General features: G+C 35.2%; 2 protein-coding genes across 2 annotated transcripts; both read left to right on the top strand.

Annotated features, from left to right (window-relative positions):
• Positions 1–10,584: 10,584 nt before the first annotated feature.
• On the top strand, positions 10,585–12,250 carry LOC105961811 (putative late blight resistance protein homolog R1A-10). The gene has a single exon (XM_012986076.2). It carries the CDS (start codon positions 10,733–10,735, stop codon positions 12,248–12,250), a length of 1,518 nt encoding a protein of 505 aa, XP_012841530.2. The 5' UTR covers positions 10,585–10,732.
• Positions 12,251–19,605: 7,355 nt separating this feature from the next.
• LOC148768084 (putative late blight resistance protein homolog R1A-3) lies at positions 19,606–20,905 on the top strand. The gene has a single exon (XM_088822876.1). It carries the CDS (start codon positions 19,677–19,679, stop codon positions 20,778–20,780), a length of 1,104 nt encoding a protein of 367 aa, XP_088679002.1. The 5' UTR covers positions 19,606–19,676; the 3' UTR covers positions 20,781–20,905.
• Positions 20,906–22,347: the final 1,442 nt, after the last annotated feature.

Raw genomic sequence — 22,347 nt, forward strand, 5'->3', positions numbered from 1 at the left:
CTCTATATATATATTATGTATTGAAATATATATTATGTATTGAAGATAAAAGCTGATATCAATCCACGTTCTGTATTATTATTAGTTGTTCTATTATTGAGTGGAATTGTGGCTTGTGGGAGACATGGATGTGAAAGGCTACAGCCTAGAGTGAATGTGATGATGTGAATCTCTGCATGGATATTTGTAATGTATTATTGAGTATTTATTTGAAAAAAAAAATTGAGGAAAATAAGAGTAGTGCAATATGTTGTCATTGGTATTGTAAATTTAGTAGTGGAAATCTGCACACAATAGCAAAATCAAATTCATCATAATAAAAAATATTATAATCCAAGAAATAATTCACAAGTCACATTTCACAAGTCAAATAGTAAAAACAAGAATAGTAGAAAATTCACGAGCCATAAGAGAAAGATTAATTATGTTTTTTTTTCCTTATATTTTTAAAGTCAAATTAGTCATTATTTTCCTTTTTTTTTTAGTCAAATTATGTTTTTTTTTAAATTATTTTCTGTTGTTCCGGCGCCGTTCCGGTACCGTTCCGGCCGTGTCAGGGCCGTTCCGTGGCTCCGTCTCGCCCATCCCACCGATTTCTCGGCGTTCCGATGAATCCCAGTGCAAACACCGTTCTGGTTACGGATTCCGGAACGGAGGGCACCGTTCCCGTTCCGGAACGGCCGTTCCGGCGAACCATGACCACAACCCAATGTTTTAAAGATCCGGCTCCCATCCTCCGCCACGAGCGTCTCTGTGCCATCCTCTCCCCTCACCACCACCACCGCACACACTTCCAAGAGAATCTCTTCTTCGACAGCCCAAACGTCGAGCTCGCCTCCAGCCTCGCCGCCCTCCGCCTCCGCTTCTACGACCTAGATATAAATCAAGTACTGGTCTTAAGTGAAAATGAAAAATAACAGAGAGAAATTGTTAATCATGCAAGGGCACGGTTATAAATTATAGATGTAAACAGTGGGCGACAAGGGCAAGGAAGAAACATGTGGGTCCTGCATCGGAACCTTTGGGTCAGTTGCATAACCTAAAATCCACCAAAATAATTCAGACTCAGATAATACAAAATAAACCTAAAGAAATAACGATTCAAAGGCTGAAAAAGAGAGAGAGAGAGAGAGAGAGAGAGAGAATTGGAGAAGAAGAGGGAGAACCAACAGAGGTTTATGTGCTGTTGATTTCTTCTACTTTACTTTTTTTTTTCTTCTTTTTCTTTTTTTCTTTTTTTTGGGGCAGACCCACTTGTCGCTGCTTAGAAAGCCGTAAATGGTTCCAAAAAACGTCACGAGACCATTAAATTTAATGGTAGTTTTGGAATTCTGAAAATCACATTTGAATGGAATATTAGTTAAGGGGTTTTCTCTAATTACTTTTGGGAGGGGGTTTTCGTTAATTACATTTCCTAGTGAGGGAGTTCTTGCTAATTTTCCCTAAATGTAATCGGATGTTAACATCTTAAAGCCAGTTATGACTATCCAACAAAAAATATCTACTTATGTTTTTTATTTTTCATTTTCTTCATTTTTCCCTTTAGAAATGTTACCACGTGAATTACACGGGTGAAAACTAGTTTATATTATCTCAACTAATGGGACAAACCTAAACGTATATGATTTTAGGCGATGGATATATGCAAGTCCACAAATTTCTTTGTTTAAGATCTCCAACATAAAAGTACTAATTACCTTAATAAATTCAAGAACAAATTTAAAACAAAAAACAGTAAAGAAAAAAAAAACATTTCCTTTGTGCAAGACCAAATAAAATACATAAACCCACAAATTCATCCATTATTTCACAATTTAAAAATACCCTTCCCCTTCTTCTTCATAAACCCACCAAGAACCCTACACAACAAAATAATCTAATACACACCAAACATTCACAATGTAGTCAGAAAACAAGGAGATCGTGGTTTATGAGGGTGGAGAACGCAATGATATATGTTTTAACCGTTTATTTTAGCTTATGGATCGTTTTTTTTTTTTTTTTAAAGTCGTCGATACCAGAAATCGGTATTCACAGACCGATTTTTGTTACAAAAACCGGTAACCACGTGCCGACCTTTGTAACAAAAATCGGAATACCTATTTTCTTGGACAATATTGGCACTGGCATGCCGATTTATAAGAAACATTGTGGATAAGGAAATATTCACCTTCTTTGGTCTTGATATAAGAAAATTAGGTTAATTTGTGGTCTTGAACTAAGGAACCATTTTATGGTGCTTTAACAAAGAAAAAAATTAGGCTTGCATATATCCGCCGTCATTATTTTAATTAGATGAAAAATAAGGTAAATTACAAAAGCCCTAGCTTCGATAAGACAAAATTACGCAATCCGTCTTATTTGCAAAATTCAACTCACATGTAACACTCTCATTGTTTAAGGTTGTATTGGATGACCAATTTATGGAAGCAAAGCTGAGAGTACAATTTTTACAACTGCTTTGGGGTGTGTGGTATTAGAAGATACAATTTTAGTTTAGGGGCAAATTTTTAATAATTTATATTCATTTTGCTCTTTGAAGTTTAATTTATTATATGTGATAACTTTAATTTCTTGTGAAAATATTATCCTATTAGCAAACTATTTAGATTGTTATTTCACATTCTATAATATTATTATAATTTTTTTTTCTATTTCAAATTGCAATTTGCAGTTTTTTAACTTTTATTTTTTAATTTATTTTTTTTTACCAAAAAGGCTTTATTATTCCAGTATCGAAAAAGTATATGGGGTCTCGTTAAAACCTTGTGGACTTGCACAACGAAATAAAGTTGCTGAAAATTCCAAAGCGACCCCCATTTGCGCTTCTAGTGCAAGTATGTATACCAAATTTCTATAAATCACCAAAAGGCCCCCCCATGTAGGGGCGAAACTGCCAATCTGAAAACTGAAGCCATAAAACCTCCACCAGATCCAACCAAACAATTCAATCCGTTTATCATCATTTGAAACGACGAAAGTTATGAGTACCAACCCGATCTAAAACAATGAGGGATCTAATATTTCGAGGAAGTTGATTTGCCTCATCATATTGCTTCTTATCTCAATGAAAATAATTATAAACTTTAATATTACGCCGTCTATGGGAATCGAACCCACTTTTTTTATTTTTTATTGCAAACGCATTTGTTGTTTTTAACAACTTTTGTTGTTTGTTGAAACAACTTCAATTAGAAAACGCAAACAAATTATAATTTGATTATACATAAATAGGGAAAATTACAATTTATGTCCCTAAACTTTACCACTAAAACGATTTATGTCCTCAAACATTTCAATCCACGAAATATGTCCTCAAACTTGCCACTTTTGATCACTTTATGTTCTGCCGTTAACGTCGGCAGCTAACTTCGACGGAAATAGCACGCGTGGCTCACGTGACGTCTCTGTGGCCGTTAAATGTCGAGTTGTACAACACCCAGTGCCTACTTGGCTGACAAAACGTGATGTGGAGCGACACGTCATTCTTCTCCCCTATTTTTATTCTAAAATCCCTAATTCTCCAAAACCCCATTTTGAATCCTTCAATTGAGGTGAATTTCTCCAGTTATATATTTAATCAACTTCGAATTTGAGAAATTAATGGATACAGTACAAGTTCCAGAAGTGGAATTGAACTCCGACCAAGATGCCGGCCATAGGCTTCGGGACTGGGGCATTTGCCGCCTCCGCGGTACCAGCGGAATAGCTGGTACAACTCCTCGTCGGGGCCAGTGCCGCCGGATACCGCCACTTCGACTCGGCAGCGATCTGCGGCACGGAAGAAATTGTTGGCCGCGCCGCTGCGGAGGCATTGGGCGGCGGCCTGATCAAGAGCCGCGGCGAACTGTTCGTCACCTCCAAGCTATGGTGCACCAATGCGCATCGCGACCTAGTCCTGCCCGCCCTCCAGGAAACACTCCCGTACTTTAATAAAACACATAATTTCTGATTTGTTATATATATACACAAGCTAAGGATTCAAAAACTTGAGAAGACAATTCTGCAATTTTCGAAATGGGTTTTTGGAGAATTAGGGATTTTAGAATAGAAATAGGGGAGGAGAATGACGTGTCGCTCCACATCACATTTTGTCAGCCAAGTAGGCACTGGGTGTTGTACAACTCGACATTTAACGGCCACATAGACGTCACGTGAGCCACGCGTGCTATTTCCGTCGAAGTTAGCTGCCGACGTTAACGGCAGAACATAAAGTGATCAAAAGTGGCAAGTTTGAGGACATATTTCGTGGATTGAAATGTTTGAGGACATAAATCGTTTTAGTGGTAAAGTTTAGGGACATAAACTGTAATTTTCCCTACATAAATACAATGATTGAGAGAGAGTTGTAAATGAAATGGCCAACAAAAAATAAGCTGTGCAATATTTATGTATCAACAAAATTTTATATTATAAGATATTATAATCAGCCCCAATAAATAAATAAAATTTTGCAATTACACACCTGATAGTAACATAACATGGTTGAAAAATGAATTTTTGGAGGAATGTTCTTTTTATTTAAAAGATTCTTTTACTATTCACGCTGTGAGGGAAAAATATTACCTCTAGCAGGGACACGACAATGGCAATACGGGGAAATGGGAAAACAGCATGTTCCAAACATGAAAATACAAGAACTTTGGGAAAATGTGTAAATATTAAATGTGCATAGGTGTATTTATAAATATTCTATATAGACATATATAAGTTTTTATCTGTATATAAATTCTTTTTATATATTGGAGTTTTGGGCATAAGTCCTGACCGACCATCTTTATTATTATTTTATTATCATAGGTTTAGGGGTTATATATTTTTCGCCAATAAGCCCATTCTTTTAATATGTATTATAAATAAAGGAAAAATTAATGTATATGACAAAATTACCCAACCCTTTACACCAAATTCTAAATTGTAACCTCAATTTAATCAATTTTGAACACAAAAATTCAATTTTGACTTCTTTATTTTCAAACTTTTTTTTTGAAATTATTTTTCCGCCGCAGGTTTCCGGCGTTGACTTTTTCGATTTTTTTTTTCCGTTTTTTACGCCTGCCGCTAAACATTGACCGTAATTGTACTGTCATTAACAGTAATTATACTGACGTTGACAGTACATTAACGTAATTGTACTCGGGGACGAAACCAGGATCAAAATGTAGGGGGGGCAACTAAAATTTTGAGGTTCGAGACAGCGCCCCAAAAAAAAATTTAGGTTCACACGATATTGCCAAAATAAGTTTATATTGATAATTTTTGATTAAATATATATTATAGTTTTATTATATTTTAAGCATAATAAAAAAATCTAAATTAATTAAAATTATTCTAATAATGTATTGCACTTAGTACTTTGGGGATTCATGCATCGTCTCATATTATTTTTTTAGAGTCATTAATAAAAAAAATTGAAAATAAGTAAATATTCATAAATTTTATTTAAGAAAATAAAAAATTTAACCATTTTATTTTATATTTTTATATTAAATATGATATATATATTACAAAATTTGCTATTCAAACATGTTTCTAACTTCTTAAAAATTATAAAATGGCCCATAACTTTTTAGAAATTTTCGACACGAAACGTTTCCGAAACGCGGAAACGCTAAGATGTTGAAATGTCCGTGCTACATAGCTCAAGAGGTATACATACAAATATGAAAAAAAAAATCATAATTTAACTGCACAAGAGGTTCTGTAATTGATTATAAAGTAATTTACCGTAAAAAAGAATGCCAAAGAGAGTAGTGAATAGACGGGTCGTGTGTATGCATGGAACACAATAGTGTGTTGGGATGACAATAGAGCGGATTTGAGTGGGTACTGCAATCCTTGCCCTTACCCTTTGCTCTGAAATTCTCCATCCCATCCCCATTTTAATCCTTTAATTTTATAAATAGGGTGCCCCCATTGCCGGTTCAAGCCCATATGGGGGCCCTAGACAAAAAAATAATTTTGGGTCCTTTAAATTAACTTTTTAATATAAATTAAATATTCTGGATATTTTATTTTAGTTTAAATACATTAATATAAATTAATATATTATTTTTTATACAAATTCGAGCTATATATTAATATTTTTTATTTAAATAAAAAAAATACAAATTTTATTTTGTATTTGAGAGCCCTAATTATAGTAAATATAATTTTGGGCCCCTAATTATAATAGTCATAAGTTAGGAACCCTAGGCATAGGCCTAAGTTGCCAATCACCTAGGGCCGGCCCTGGGTGCCCCGAATTCGCCCCATGAACATAATGCGGGTACCCCCGCAAAATTCCTTATTTTAATTTTTATTTTTTTTAATGCAATGTAGGTACTTATAAGGTTATACTATTGTACAACGGTTGTGAAATACACCAGTTATTCGTTAACCTTTTTTTGGGGTATTTGACAAAACCACTCCATTCAATTTTTACTTTTTGATAAATCCATTTTTTTAATTGATATTTGTTATAAATATAATTGGCTTAATATATCCAAAATACTCCTATTTACTATTGGGGACATTACAAATAAGCCCATCAATGGATACTTATTCATAAAGAGATCCAGACCAAAAACTCCTTTACAAATAAGTCCACACATGGTCCAGATTTTTGTAAAAAACTAAAATAGCCCCTCATACTTTAATATGCTCCAATTGCATCATTAATTTAATTTAACCTCAATTTGACCCTAAATTTCTCATATTATTCAATTTTGACCCAAAACTTTTTTTTTCAATTTTTTTTTTGCCGCCGGATTCCGGCGTTGACCTTTTTTTCTTCTTTTTCTTTTTGTGACATTTTTATTCTTCGTTTAAACAATAATATTGTTGGATTGACAGTAATATTAACTATATTACTGTTAAACCCAGTAATCTTAACTAAACTACAGTTTAACACAACAATATTGCTATATTAATCTCTAGCACAGTAATATTAACACAACAATACTCATTATTATTGTGTAATAGAGTAATATTACTATGTTGACCGTTCAACAAATGTAAACATAATAAAAAACTTAAAGAATTAATATTACTGTGAGTGACAGTAATATTACTATAACAACAGTAATATTACCGTCAACCACAGTAATATTACAATAATAGACAGTAATATTATTACGTTACTCCGTGAATAACTCAAACAAACAAAAGAATCCAAACAAAATAATAATATTGATGTGGTTGACAGCAATATTACTATAACAACAGTAATATTACCGTCAACCACATTAATAATATTACAATAATAGACATAAATATTATTGCGTTGACTTGTCAACAAATCAAACAAAATTTTAAAAAATGACAAAAAAAAAATAAAAAATTAATAATAATATTACGTTAATTTACCGTCAACGGCATAACAATTACATAAATGTATTGTCAACAGCAGTACAATTACGTTAATGTACTGTTATTGACATTATAATTACGTTAATTTACTATCAGTGACTGCACAATTACGGTCAACGTTTAGCGGCGGACGTAAAAAAAATAAGAAAAATAATTTAAAAAAAACACTAAAAAAAGTCAACACCGGAGACCGGCGGCGGAAAAAAACGGACCAGAAAAAAAAAACCGACAAGTCAACGCCGGAATCCGGCGGCAAAGAATTTTTTTGAAAAAAAAAAGGGTTTTTGAAGAAAAGAGTCAAAATTGGATTTTTGTGGACAAAATTGATTAAATTGGGGTTACAATTAAGAATTGGGTATAAATAGTTGGGGGTAATATTGTTATATACATGAATGTTTCCTTTATTTATAATAAATAGGCTGCGGCTATGCGCAATATTAATTCCACTTGTGCAAGACCAAATTAAAGAAAAATTCAAAAAGATTCCATTTTATTAAGATGAAATGACAAATATACCCATAAATTAAATTGGCTTTTGTTTGCTAATGAAATACCAAATAACAAATAATGAAAAAAAAAACAAAAAAAAAGGAAGAAAATGAAGAAAACAAAGAAAACGTAAAATTACACCACCCCCCACCACCCCAAATCCTACCATACGCCCAAGCTCCGCCGCTCTTGATGTGACGTTTTTTATGTCTTGTACATATTTTATAAACATTGGATGAATTTGGACATTAAGCGTCTTTGCATTCGCCTTTTGCTATAAAAAAATAAATGAATATTGCAAAAAAAGTAATTGGAAATAGAAATTTAAAGAAAATATGAAACAACAAAATTTCGACATTAATGTGTCGAATATATGTCCATAAATTCGATACCTTAATGTCGAAATTTAGTATATTTGGACTAATTTGCAAACAGTTAAATTTCGACACTAAGGTATCGATTTTGTACTCCAAAATCGACATCTCAATGTCGATTTTTTACTATAAAATTCGACATGTACATGTCGACCTCGTCTGCGCGGGATTTTAAAAAAAAAATATGAAACAGTAAAATTTCGACATTAGGTGTCGATTATATGTCCATAAATTCGACATAATGTCGAAATTTAGTATATTTTGACTAATTTGCTAACAGTTAAATTTCGACACTAAGGTGTCGATTTTGTACTCCAAAATCGACATCTCAATGTCGATTTTTACCTATAAAATTCGACCTGTACATATCGACTGCGTCTGCGTGGGATTTGTTTTTGGAAAAATGATACTCTAGCTAAAAAACACATAAATGCATACCTTCTTGGGTTCTTCCACCATAGAATCTTCTATTTTGATGTCTTCTAACTCCATACTTGCCATCTTAAGATTTGTTGAGTTTTGATGATTTCGAATGTTTAGGTTTTGTGGGTTTATGGAAGAGGAAGGTGAAAGGTCTTGTGGGTTTTGGAAGATGGAGAAGATGAAAGTTGGTCTTGTGGTTTTGTGATAGGGTTTTTTGTGTTTTTGAGTTTTTTGTATTGCACATTTGGAAGTTTTCTATTTTTTTAACAAGTAACGGTATTATAGTATTTATACATTGAAAATTTTAATTTAGTCTTGCACAAGTGCAATTAGCCGTGCATATAGCCGCAGCCTAATAAATATTAGGGCGAATGGCAAAAAGGTCCATCACATGGGACTTAAATGTACATTGGTCCAAAAACAACAGTCTCTATATTAAACTCATCCCTAGACCTGACCACCGGTTCGGTTAGAACCGGAACCGGAACCAGAACCGAACCGGGGTCAACGGTTTTGGAACCGAACCGGAACCGGTTTGACCAGAACCGGAACCGGAACCGAAAAAACCGGTTCGGTTCCGGTTCCTCATTTTTGGAACCGCGAACCGCCGGTTAGAACGTTGGAACCGGTTTTAAAAAAAAAAAAATTCAAATAATAAAATGTCAGCTTTATTAAAATAATAAATAAAAAGTCCTACCCAATTGTCCACTCCAGTCCAAAGTAACGGTCACTTTAAAAATAAAATTATATTAATATTCACATGGCAATTTGTAAACGGTCAGATTGACAAATATCAGAAAGAAAAAAAAAAAAAAAATTTAACAGTAGTAAATTAGAAACTGTCAGATTTTATAAATAAAAATAAAAAGTCTTTCTTAAATAAATATAATATATATTCTTTCTTAAATAAATATAATATATATTAAAAATAAAAATTGAAGAGCACTGTAGTCTGCAAGTCTGTAAGTAACATAAAGAGTTGTGTATAATTTCTCAAGTAATTTTAAATAATTTTAGAGAGTTTGTGTATATATTTTATATTTTAATATAAGTATAATTGTCCTTAAGTAATTTAAAAAAAAATTATAAAAAAAAAAAAAAAAAAAAAAAAAGTTATATGAGAACCGGACGGTTCTACGGTTGTAACCGGGAACCGAACTGGAACCGAACCGGAACCGGTTCGGAACCGAACCGCTTGGAACCGGATTTTTTCGGTTCGGTTCCGGTTCCTCCAAAATCGGAACCGGAACTGGAACCGAACCGAACCGTGGTCAGGTCTACTCATCCCCATGTTTTTAGTCTAAGATACCCTCCATAATATAATTCTTATCAATTCCATCCACTATGCTCTAACTTTCTTAATATTACACATTGACCCCGGATTTAAACAAATATATCAAATTAACCCCCAAAATATTTTTTTTTCATAAAATAATTTTTTTTTTCCGGCCAGATTCCGGCGTTGACAGCCGGAGATCGCCGGTCTCCGACGTTGACATCTTTTTTTTCTCTTTTTTTTTTGAAATTCTTTTTTTTTCCTGAAATTTTTTTCCGGCCAGTCAACCACCGTTGACTGCCGGTCTCCAGCGTTGACTCTTTTTTTTTCGAATTTTTTTTTTCTTAGAAAAAAATATTTTAATTAATATTACTGTCTTGACTACTAAATTACTGTCTCAGACAGTAATATTATGAATATTATTTTCCCGAACAACAATATTATAAATATTATTGTCTAAGACAGTTAAATTACTGTTGGAGACAGTAATTTTACGGCCAAGATAGTAATATTAATTAAAATAATTTTTTTAAGAAAAAGGATTTCAAAAAAAAAAAGTCAACGGCGGGTCTCTGGCGGTCAACGGCGGTAAATGGCGAAAATCAGATACAACTGGAAAATTATACTCCTTGGCGCATTTCACATAAATGCGAAAGGGATATTTATCAAAGCAAGCTTTCAGCATAGCCACACAAGTTTCAAAATAATTGAGGAGAGCTGTTTTACGTACACCCTACACACATACGTTATATATATCTTCATCATAAATATCTCATCAAAGTCTTCTTTCAAAAAATAAATTAGCTAAGAAATAATATACATGGCAGCTTACGCAGCTCTAATTTCTGTTATGAATATCATAGAGCAGATCCAGCTTCATCCTCACCCTCCAATTTCTCTCGACCAATTTCAGATTGAACCTCTCGTTAAAAACGTGACTTTCTTTCTCGACTTTCTTGAATGTTATTCCCAGTTAATTAGCAGCCAAGACACATACCACTTATTGGAGAGTCGCATTGCAAACACAACTTATGCGGTCCAAGACATAATCGAATCCCACATAGTCGATCAAATCCACGGGGCGAATATCGGTTCGGATAAAGAATTCTATAACGGTCTAACGGAAGTGATACAAGAAATGGATTTTATCAAGAAAGAAGTTATGCAGATGAAAGAGAATAACATGGGATTATTTCTGCATAAAGATTCATCGACGGTTGATATTGGTCCGTTAAGATCTCGTTTCACGGGACAAAATGCAACGGTGGGATTCGATGACGTCATGGAAGAGATGATGGATATGCTGACCGGACGACAATCCACTCGCCAGATCATTCCAATTGTAGGTATGGGCGGCATTGGTAAGACTACGCTTGCTCGAAATCTTTACGGAAGTCGACTTATAGTTAGACACTTTGATATGCTTGCTTGGGCTACAATATCTCAAGAATATAGTATGAGAGGAATCCTTTTAGAGATTCTTCTTTGTATTAAAAGCCAAGAGAGTAAGGAAACTTATAGTGCAATGAGGGAAGATGAATTAGGCCTTGTGTTGCATAAAACTTTAATAGGTAGAAGGTATTTGATTATAATGGATGACATGTGGAGTATCGAGGCGTGGGAATTGGTGAAGTTCTTCTTTCCGGATAACAATAACGGAAGTCGAATAATTGTAACCACTAGGCTAAGAATTGTGGCTTCTCAATTAACCGACTCTTGTGGCATTGAGATGAGTTTTCTAGACGATGATCAAAGTTGGAACCTACTTTGTAGAAATGTTTTTGGAGAACAAGATTGTCCTAATCTTGAATTGGAGGAAATTGGTAAGGAGATTGCGAAAAGTTGTAAAGGGCTTCCTTTGTCGATTGTGGTGATTGGAGGACTTTTAGCAAAGTCGGAACGTACGCGAGAATATTGGGAGTACGTTTTAGAAAATATATCCTCGATTGTGAATTTAGAGGACAATGAGCGTTGCTTGAGAATACTAAACATGAGTTATGACCATTTGTCCGTTCATCTGAAGCCATGTTTTCTGTATCTGGGATCGGTTTTTCCCGAGGATGATAAAATTCGCGTCTCGTGGCTCATCAAACTATGGGTTGCTGAAGGATTTCTGAAACCGAAAAGTGGGAAAAGCATGGAATTAGTTGCGGAAGAGTACTTAAAGGACCTTATTGAGAGAAACCTCGTTTTAGTTCATACTCGAGGGTCTAGTGGAAAAATAAAGTTTTGCATCATCCATGACCTATTGAGGGACCTATGCTTAAGACAAGCCGAGAAAGAGAAGTTCGTTTGTGTCTTCACGAGGAATAATCATAGTTCGCTTGATGCGTGTTAAGTGTATATTTATACACTTAATTGTACCTTTTAATTGGAGCTTTTGGTGTGTTTTAACGATAATTGGTGCTTAAAATGGCTATTATTTGTATTTTAGGTGCAAATTGGAGAATTGACAACTTTTGGGGTGAAAACTGCAATTTCGGAGAAAAAGTGGGCCAAAAGTGAAAAAAGCAGAATTCTGGAGAATTAAAAGACCGCACGGCCGTGCGGATTTTAGTTCTCAATCTCACACGGCCGTCCGGATGGACGTGAAGGCGCAGTGAAGGAATTTTAATTACACAAGGAAACCCGCCCTATTATATTTTTGCACCCTATTTAAAGGCCAAGAGCACACAATTAGATCTATCTTTTATTTTTCATCTTTAATCTTTAGGGTTTTTATTTTTAATCTTTCTACACGCAATCAAGGAGCACAAGAACGAAGACGAAGACTTGACGAATCTTCATCATAGTTCTCCTCTTTTATTGTTATTTATAGTTTTATGATTTTTCGTATTTTTATTATGTTTTTCGTAACGAACATGCGTAGCTAAGTTTTTAATCTAGGATTTTGTTGGAACCCTATGTAGGGATTGTGAACCCTTTTTCTTGAGATTATGCAATTATGATTTTATGATTATTTCCTCTACTTGATATGATTGTTAGTGCATGAACTTGATCAATTTATGTGCTTTATCTGTGATTATTGGGATTGACTCGACAGAGCTATTTTGATAATTAGACGGTGAGTAGAAGAGCCTTCGAGTAGTTTTCACCGGATGAGTGCGTCAATTGCATGTGGTGTCGTAGACATACAGATATCACCTTAGGTAGCCATTTACGAGACTTGTTAGTTAATGCTTTATTCATAATTGGTTTGCATAGACATATAGTGAATCGTTTATGAGTAATAGACTCATAATACACGCGACAGCGGGTTATGAGTAAATTAGTGTCTCGGGTTAATAATCATGAATCATATATTTCATAATTGAGGGGTTTTGGGTGAGCAATTCTTGCATAGGGGGAAGATAAAATCCTAGGTCCGTTTTAATTGATATTTTCCCGTGTTATTTGCTTTCTTAATTAGTTTAGTTGTTTAATTAATTTAATTTGACAAACTTGCGTAGGCTGGATAAAAATCATAATTGTTAGAATTTTGTACTTAGGATTAGGTAATTTGCGTATTCCCTGTGGGATCGACATCCGACTCTCACGAGTCCACTTTATTACTTGTTTGCGATACGTGCACTTGCGTGTTGGTATTTAGCACCCAACAAGTTTTTGGCGCCGTTGCCGGGGAATACGGCTAAATTATCTATTTATCCTAATATCAAATTTAAGCAATTTTTCTTACTTCAGCCGTTTTATTTATTTTATTTTATAATTTTATTTGCTTATTTTATTTTTATTATTTTTGTTTAGGTACTTTTTATGCGAATGGAAGAAGAGAATAATCGTAGGGGAGATGACCAAGGGCGCTTACCGAATGCGGCAGGAGAGATCGTCAACGAGCAAGAGCAACGTCAGCTAATTAATCCACCACCTCGTCAACGAGCATTGCATGAGTACACCGTTCCAACACTCAATGGGTTTCAATCAAGCATCCAGCAGCCCCCCATTGAAGCCAACAATTTCGAAATTCGAGCGGGACTACTTACTATGCTCCAAAACAATGGGTTATTCAACGGATTAGCTCATGAAGATCCGCATCTCCACTTGGTCAACTTCCTCGAAACGTGTGATTCGCATAAGATGAACGGAGTGTCGCCGGAAGCACTGCAGCTCCGCCTCTTCAAGCACTCTCTCCAAGGAGCCGCAAGAGAATGGCTACAAACTCGTGCACCGCATTCCATCTCGTCTTGGCCCCAGCTAGCACAGCTCTTCATGAATACGTACAACTCCCCAACCAAAACGGAGAGAATCCGGAGAGAAATACAAAACTTCTTACAAGAAGCCGGTGAAGCGTTGTTCGAGACGTGGGAGCGATTCAAACAATTAATTCGGAGATGCCCGAATCACGGTCTTCAAGAGTGGCGGCAACTTCAAATATTTTATGATGGATTGCAAGATAATTCGAGAACGGTGCTCGATTCAGCAGCTGGTGGTATGTACATGAGCTTGACATATGACGAAGCTTACGAACTTTTGGAGCGAATCGCTAGGAGTAAATACATGCGGGCATCGGACCGGTCAAATAGCGGAGCCATAAAGACGGGAGGAATTTTGGAGTTAGACGGAGTCACTGCAATCACGGCCCAATTGGAGAAGCTATCGAAGCAAGTAGCAGCTTTGCAGGCTCAGCAAGTCCACGCTGTCCAAGTTCCCGACCAACGCATAGAAGAAACGGAGTCTCTGAATTATGTGCATGACACCAACCGACAACAGAGGAACCCGTACCCCAACACGTGCAATCCCGGATGGAAGGATCACCCCAACTTTGGATGGGGAGGAAATCAGCAAGGACAAAGGCAAGCACCACCTCAAGCTCCACCCCAAGGAGTTGACCTCGCTGACATCTTAGCAAAATTCATGACGGCGACTCAAGCATCCATTCGGAACCTTGAGACACAAATGGGGCAACTTGCAACCCAACTAAACGCGAGGCCGTCGGAAGCACTGCCGTCGAATACGGAAGATCCTCGAAAGAGCAACATCGAGCAGTGCAATGCTGTGAGTTTGCGAAATGGGAGGCAATTAGAAGAAGTTCCTAAAAAGTCCGTTGCACCACCGCCTATTGTAGAGGAGCCCAAGGAAAAAACCGAGGTCGGGCCAAGCAACACAAAGATCACAGTAAGTGAACCTACTCCCAAGGTACCTTTCCCTCAACGTTTTCAAAACTCTAAGCTTGATATGCAATTTCAGTCATTTTTGGATTATCTTAAAAAATTGCATGTTAATATTCCTTTTGTTGAGGCACTTAAGCATATGCCGAATTGGGTTAAGTTTATAAAGGAACTTGTATCGAAGAAGATGAGGCTTCCGGAGTGTGCAGCAATCATAGACCTCAATGAGCAAAGTAGTGCTATCCTTGCAAATAAAATTCCACCGAAGCTTAGAGATCCGGGCAGTTGTACCATTCCATGCACAATAGGTACTAGGTATTTTGGGCGGGCGTTGTGTGATCAAGGGGCGAGCGTAAATTTAATGCCTTTATCAATTTATGAGAAATTGAATTTAGGAGAAATTAAGCCTACTTCCGTGACCTTGCAGCTAGCCGATAGATCTTTTACTCACCCTTTAGGTATAGTGGAGGATGTATTGGTCAAGGTAGATAAGTTCATACTCCCGGCCGATTTTCTAGTACTAGACATAGAGGAAGATGAAAATATTCCCCTTATCTTAGGACGCCCCTTCTTAGCAACCGGTAGGTCAATTATTGATGTAGGAAAGAGAGAGCTAAGAATGAGTGTGGGGGAAGAAACAGTGATCTTCAAGGTGTACCGGGTGGATGAAAAGCCTATTACGGCTAATGGATGTTATCTTCTTGATGAGGTAAGTGATTCTAAACTTTTTCCTGTTAAATTACATGATTTAAATTTTTTTGTGGATACTAATGTGCATGTAGGAGAACATAAGAAAAAGGTTGAGTTGGTTACAACACCTACTCAAAACACCGTGATAAAAGACGATGTTGGCAAGCCTCATGACATCAAGAAAAATAAATTCAAGGGCAGTCCTAAGCGAACCAGTCGAAAGAAGAATCGGATCAACCCATTTATTCAAGACTTTCTCCAAAAGGAAGTTAGGAGATGGGTTCAAAAGCTAAGGAATTGAAGAAGAGGAACAACGTCTGGCTGAAGACTATAAACTTAGCGCTTCTCGGGAGGCAACCCGAGCTTTCGTTTTTCTTTTCTTTATTTTATTTTTATTTTATTATTTGTGTTTTTATTTATTTAACTTGTTAGTGTTTGCTCTTATTTTATTCCAGCTTTCGGTTTTTTTTTTATTTTATGTCAATTTAATTTTTAAGTTTTGCTTTTATTTCATTTTATTAAAAAAAAAAAAAAAAAAAAAAAAAAAAAAAAAAAAAAAAAGTTTTGGTGGCACTAATAGGAAGTTTTTATTTTGCAGGGACCTAATTGCAATTATTCACACGGCCGTGCAAGAAAAAGGGAGGAAATTCACACGGCCGTGTGAATTTCGGGGATGCTACTGTATAAAATCCGGAAATGGGACGGCCGTGCGGATTTTTCCCTTAAAAATCGCACGGCCGTCCAAAAATTGAAACAACCACTGCCCAAATATGCAAAATGGCACGGCCGTGCAGATTTAAGGCCAAAATTCCGCACGGCCGTGCGAAGAAAAAAAAAAAAAAAAAAAAAAAAAAAAAAAAAAAAAAAAAAAAATTCGGGCATATTAAATAGGGGTTTTCCAAACCCCAATTTTCACAATTCCAATCCCCACTTCTCTCCTAATTCGAACCCTAACCCCATCTTTTCAAAATTTTCGACTTTCTTGAACAATTTCACCGAAAATTCAACAACTACACACATATTGTTGCTTATCTCGGTTGTTTGTTGCTGATTTGTGCAAGGAGGGTTCAAGAAAGTGGGGAAACGAGGACGTGACGGGGAGGGCACCTCACAAGGCGAATGCACTTCAAAGAGCAAAGGGAAGGGCAAGAAAACCGATAAAAATCCAACAACCCGACGATGGTCCCGACGCTTAAAAACAGGTGTTTTCTATCCTTAAACTCCGGGCGAATCACATTGAGGGCAATGTGAATTTTAAGTTTGGGGGTGGTTAACTACTTGTTTTACTTTATGTGCGCCTTATTTGTGTTTTTTTTTATTTTATTTTATTTTGCATGCTTTAGTTTTTGTTTTAGTTGCCGTTTTATTATTTTCGTTTTTATTATGAAAAAACAAAAAAAAAAAATAAAAAAAAAAAAAAAAAAAAATAAAAAAAAAAATTGTTCGATGCATCGATGAATTACGATGATGGTAGATGGTCAATGTTTGATGATGAAACTACTTGTTTTATGTTGATAAGGAGTATGTATTTGTCTAGCTTTCGATTCAACGGAACGTAGAAGTGAATTATTGCTAGGAATCACACCTTGTGCTTTGCTTTGGTTGAATGTTTTGCATTTTAAATTTGGAATTTATTTGTGCTCAATCATGCTTTGTTCGGTTTTAAATCTCACCTTAGGACATTTATGAAACGAAGTGTTGGGTAATGAGTGATTTGGGATATGATTTGGGCCTTCTTTGAACCGTTTGAGCCTTTCAAGCCTACCTTTAAATTTTTATCCTTAGAACCTTGATTTGAGCCTCGGAGAAAAAAGGTGTTCTTTCTTTTAGCTAATATGTAGAAGGTGGAAAAGTGGAGATTTTTGAATAATTATCCCTTGGAGTTCGGTCGAAATGTTTTATTAGATCTTTCTTCTTCTTCTAAAAAAAAAAAAAAATAAAAAAAAAAATAAAAAAAAAAAAAATAAAAAAAAAAAAAAAAAAAAAAAAAAAAAAAAAAGAAAAAGAAAAAAAAAAAAAAAAGAAGAAGAAGAATAGATTAGAAGGGAGAAATAAGGACTAGTTGTTGAGTTGTGTTGAAAACTCGATCCATTGCCTCAAGGCAAAAGTGTTGACGTGTGAATTTTGGAGAATCGAGTTTATTTAAGTCCCTAGAGGTGAATTCATTGTTTCAAACGCCTATCTTTCAAATTTTGGCGTAATCACCTCAATTCAAGAAAATTAGCCACACATTCCCATATTACCTACCTCGGACCAAAGAGCCTAACAATTGAAAGCCACAAAGTCCCAATGATCCCAAGAGCTTATTGTTCAATATTAGTTGAGTAGAATAATTTGGTGAGTATTTGGAGTCAAATATATGCATGTAAGTATAAATTCTTTCTTTCTTTAACTTGCAAATATTGGATACTTGAAGCAATTGTATGATTTGTGGTTTTTGGTAATAATGAGTGACTAAGTGCCGTTGAATGTTAAGCTTGCGAATACCTATGAATTGTCATCATAATTGCAAGTTCTGAAAACGCGAAGTTGACCCATCGATCTATGTAATGAGATGTATGGTTTTGTTTTGTGCTATTTTATTTGATTTTACTTGAGGACAAGCAAAAGTTCAAGTTTGGGGGTGTGTTAAGTGTATATTTATACACTTAATTGTACCTTTTAATTGGAGCTTTTGGTGTGTTTTAACGATAATTGGTGCTTAAAATGGCTATTATTTGTATTTTAGGTGCAAATTGGAGAATTGACAACTTTTGGGGTGAAAACTGCAATTTCGGAGAAAAAGTGGGCCAAAAGTGAAAAAAGCAGAATTCTGGAGAATTAAAAGACCGCACGGCCGTGCGGATTTTAGTTCTCAATCTCACACGGCCGTCCGGATGGACGTGAAGGCGCAGTGAAGGAATTTTAATTACACAAGGAAACCCGCCCTATTATATTTTTGCACCCTATTTAAAGGCCAAGAGCACACAATTAGATCTATCTTTTATTTTTCATCTTTAATCTTTAGGGTTTTTATTTTTAATCTTTCTACACGCAATCAAGGAGCACAAGAACGAAGACGAAGACTTGACGAATCTTCATCATAGTTCTCCTCTTTTATTGTTATTTATAGTTTTATGATTTTTCGTATTTTTATTATGTTTTTCGTAACGAACATGCGTAGCTAAGTTTTTAATCTAGGATTTTGTTGGAACCCTATGTAGGGATTGTGAACCCTTTTTCTTGAGATTATGCAATTATGATTTTATGATTATTTCCTCTACTTGATATGATTGTTAGTGCATGAACTTGATCAATTTATGTGCTTTATCTGTGATTATTGGGATTGACTCGACAGAGCTATTTTGATAATTAGACGGTGAGTAGAAGAGCCTTCGAGTAGTTTTCACCGGATGAGTGCGTCAATTGCATGTGGTGTCGTAGACATACAGATATCACCTTAGGTAGCCATTTACGAGACTTGTTAGTTAATGCTTTATTCATAATTGGTTTGCATAGACATATAGTGAATCGTTTATGAGTAATAGACTCATAATACACGCGACAGCGGGTTATGAGTAAATTAGTGTCTCGGGTTAATAATCATGAATCATATATTTCATAATTGAGGGGTTTTGGGTGAGCAATTCTTGCATAGGGGGAAGATAAAATCCTAGGTCCGTTTTAATTGATATTTTCCCGTGTTATTTGCTTTCTTAATTAGTTTAGTTGTTTAATTAATTTAATTTGACAAACTTGCGTAGGCTGGATAAAAATCATAATTGTTAGAATTTTGTACTTAGGATTAGGTAATTTGCGTATTCCCTGTGGGATCGACATCCGACTCTCACGAGTCCACTTTATTACTTGTTTGCGATACGTGCACTTGCGTGTTGGTATTTAGCACCCAACAATGCGCGACAAATAGAAACACAACATCGAATTTGTATTCATCGAGGCAAGTGGGAGGAGGAACTAGATATCCCTCGAATGAGTCATGCGGTGCAATCTGCATCGCTAACTCGCTCTATGATATGCGATTTTAAGGAAGTTCTGCCATCACTCAACATGAGATTGTTGAGGGTACTTAAATCGAATGATCGAGCTTTACATTATGGAGATATATATTCAATAGAAGCAATCTTTCAGCTAGTTAACTCACGGTACCTTGCTTTTAGAGTCGATTGGATGCAGATTTCTAAGTATCTTTCTTCACTCCACCATATTTGGAATCTACAGACACTAATCGTGTACGGTGCATGGAATACAATAGCACCACCAGAAATTTGGAAGATGCATCAACTTAGGCATATCGAGTTCATAATGCTTGATCTCCCCGATCCTGAAATGGATGGACGAGATCAAGACAAAATAATTGTTTTGGAGAACCTACAAACACTCCTCCAAATAAGGAACTTCAAATGTAGTGAAGAGGTGGTGAAGAGGATCCCAAATGTCAAGAAACTTCGATTATATTATCAGGATGTCGAGGAATTGTCAAGTTTTTGTCTGAACAATCTTTGTCGTCTTGAAAAACTCGAATCCCTCGGCTGCTACTTTGCCCCGGAAAAGGAGCCGATTATTAGGAACCATATGCTGCAGAATCTCGACTTCCCACATTCACTCAAGAAATTGTCATTGTATCGGACACGCCTCCATTGGGGAGACATGGCAATAAAGATAGGTTCGTTGCCGTTTCTTCAAGTGCTCAAACTGGAGTCGAATGCTTTCTGCGGAGATGAGTGGGAAACGATTGAAGGGCAGTTCTGTAATTTGAAGTTCTTGCTAATAGAAGGCTGTGGTGAACTAAGGTATTGGAGGACAGAGAGCTCACATTTCCCATGCCTTGAGCAACTTTCTCTTCGAGATTTGGATATATTGGAAGAGATCCCTTGGGATATCGGAGAAATACCAACGCTCGAAACTATTGTGCTAAAATATTGCAGCCATTCTGCAGTCATTTCTGCTAAGGAAATAGTAGAGGAACAACTCGAAAATGGGAACGAAGACCTTCGAGTTAGAGTTCATTTTTGGAAACACTACCAACTGGAGAACTTGGTAACTACTCCAAACTTTCAAGTTGAAATTCATTGATATCAAGTCTTCTTCTTTTTGTAAAACATATGAAAAAAAAAATTGGAAGGGAAAGAAATGTAATAATATAGACTCATCTTTGATTCGCTGTAAATTTTTGAGAAAGATGATCTCTTCAGTTTATATATATATTTATACATATATATTAAAAACGAAAAAAAAAAGGAACATTACACAAGTGTTATTATAATGAGCTCAATTTTATTTTATATTATTTAGATAAATCCAAAATAATTTTTATTAATTAAAATCGCCTAATTATCACCAATGTGCCCCTAATTAAAAAATAACGTAATATAATATCTTTTCGATTAAGAGATTCTAATAATTAGGGAGTTAGTTACCCGTTTTAATGACCATACTTATTATAATATTCAATAGGGGTAATTTTCTATAGACCCTCCATTCTAAGACTATATATATCCTAGTACAAGTCATAAGTCTTATTTTACTAAAACTCACTACTAATAGTTTTTGCTGATTGGCTCTAATTTGCAGCAAAATAGGAAAAATCATTTCCTAAATATAATTATCCACCAAATCAGGTGTTAGCTAAAATTGAGGCAAAAAAATCTCAAATAGTGAGATTGAAACTGCAAAACCTCTCTTCATGTTTCTTTCAACACACCCTATCCCCCTAATTCTCAGATCGATGGAAAGATTGTAAATCTGCAAAGCGACACAGCAGGGAAAAATCTGCAAATCTCGTCAATTTGAAACATGCAAAAACTCTCCCCCATTTTATTCATATTGTTGAGATCGATGGAGAGTTTGTAGGTCTGGAAACCAAGAAGATGGTGCAAAATCGAAAACGTACAGGTAATTTGCTATATATTGCATTTTTTTTGTATTATTTTTTAAATCGCGATTCATTGACGAAATCCAATGGGTTTTTTTATGAATGAAGTGAAAGACAGGGATTTGAAGCCTATGACCCCAGGTAATAATTTTGTTTTTTGCAAAGGTTTTTTTTTTTGTTTGTTTTTGTTTTGCTGTTTTTATGTGTATTTTGCACTTTGATGTTTATTGTGTATGTTGCACTTGTTGTCGTAATGTATATTGTATATTGTATATTTCATTACACTTTTGTTGCGTATCAATTTTGCAAACCTGCTATGTATTGTTGTTAGTTATGTCGTGATTTTGAAACTGTATATTGTTGTCGTGATGGTATATTTTATTACACTTTGGCGGCATATCAATTTTGCAAACCTGCTATGAATTGTTTTTAGCCTAGTATATTTTGCACGTTGTTGTTATTTATTTATATTTAACTGTTAGCATATTATTATTTGCACTGTGCTGTTTATTTTGGACATTGCTTATATGATGCGTTTTTTGCTTTTATATTATATTTCATTTCCACTTTATTGTTATCATAGTATAAGTTGCATTTTACTGTAATATTTGCAGTTTGGTGTTGTAACAAATGGTTTCATCTATCTTAACAAAATACTTGTTAACATTGTGGATCGTTTGCTTTTCGCAGTTCGTTGTTGACAATTGCATTTGGATATGGTTATCTGCATACTTTTATTTGGTTGTTGTTGCCACTATTTTGTTGTTG

Source organism: Erythranthe guttata, chromosome 9 (genome assembly GCF_056151865.1).
Source record: "Erythranthe guttata isolate IM_541 chromosome 9, IM_541, whole genome shotgun sequence".
Classification (NCBI taxonomy): Eukaryota; Viridiplantae; Streptophyta; class Magnoliopsida; order Lamiales; family Phrymaceae; genus Erythranthe; species Erythranthe guttata.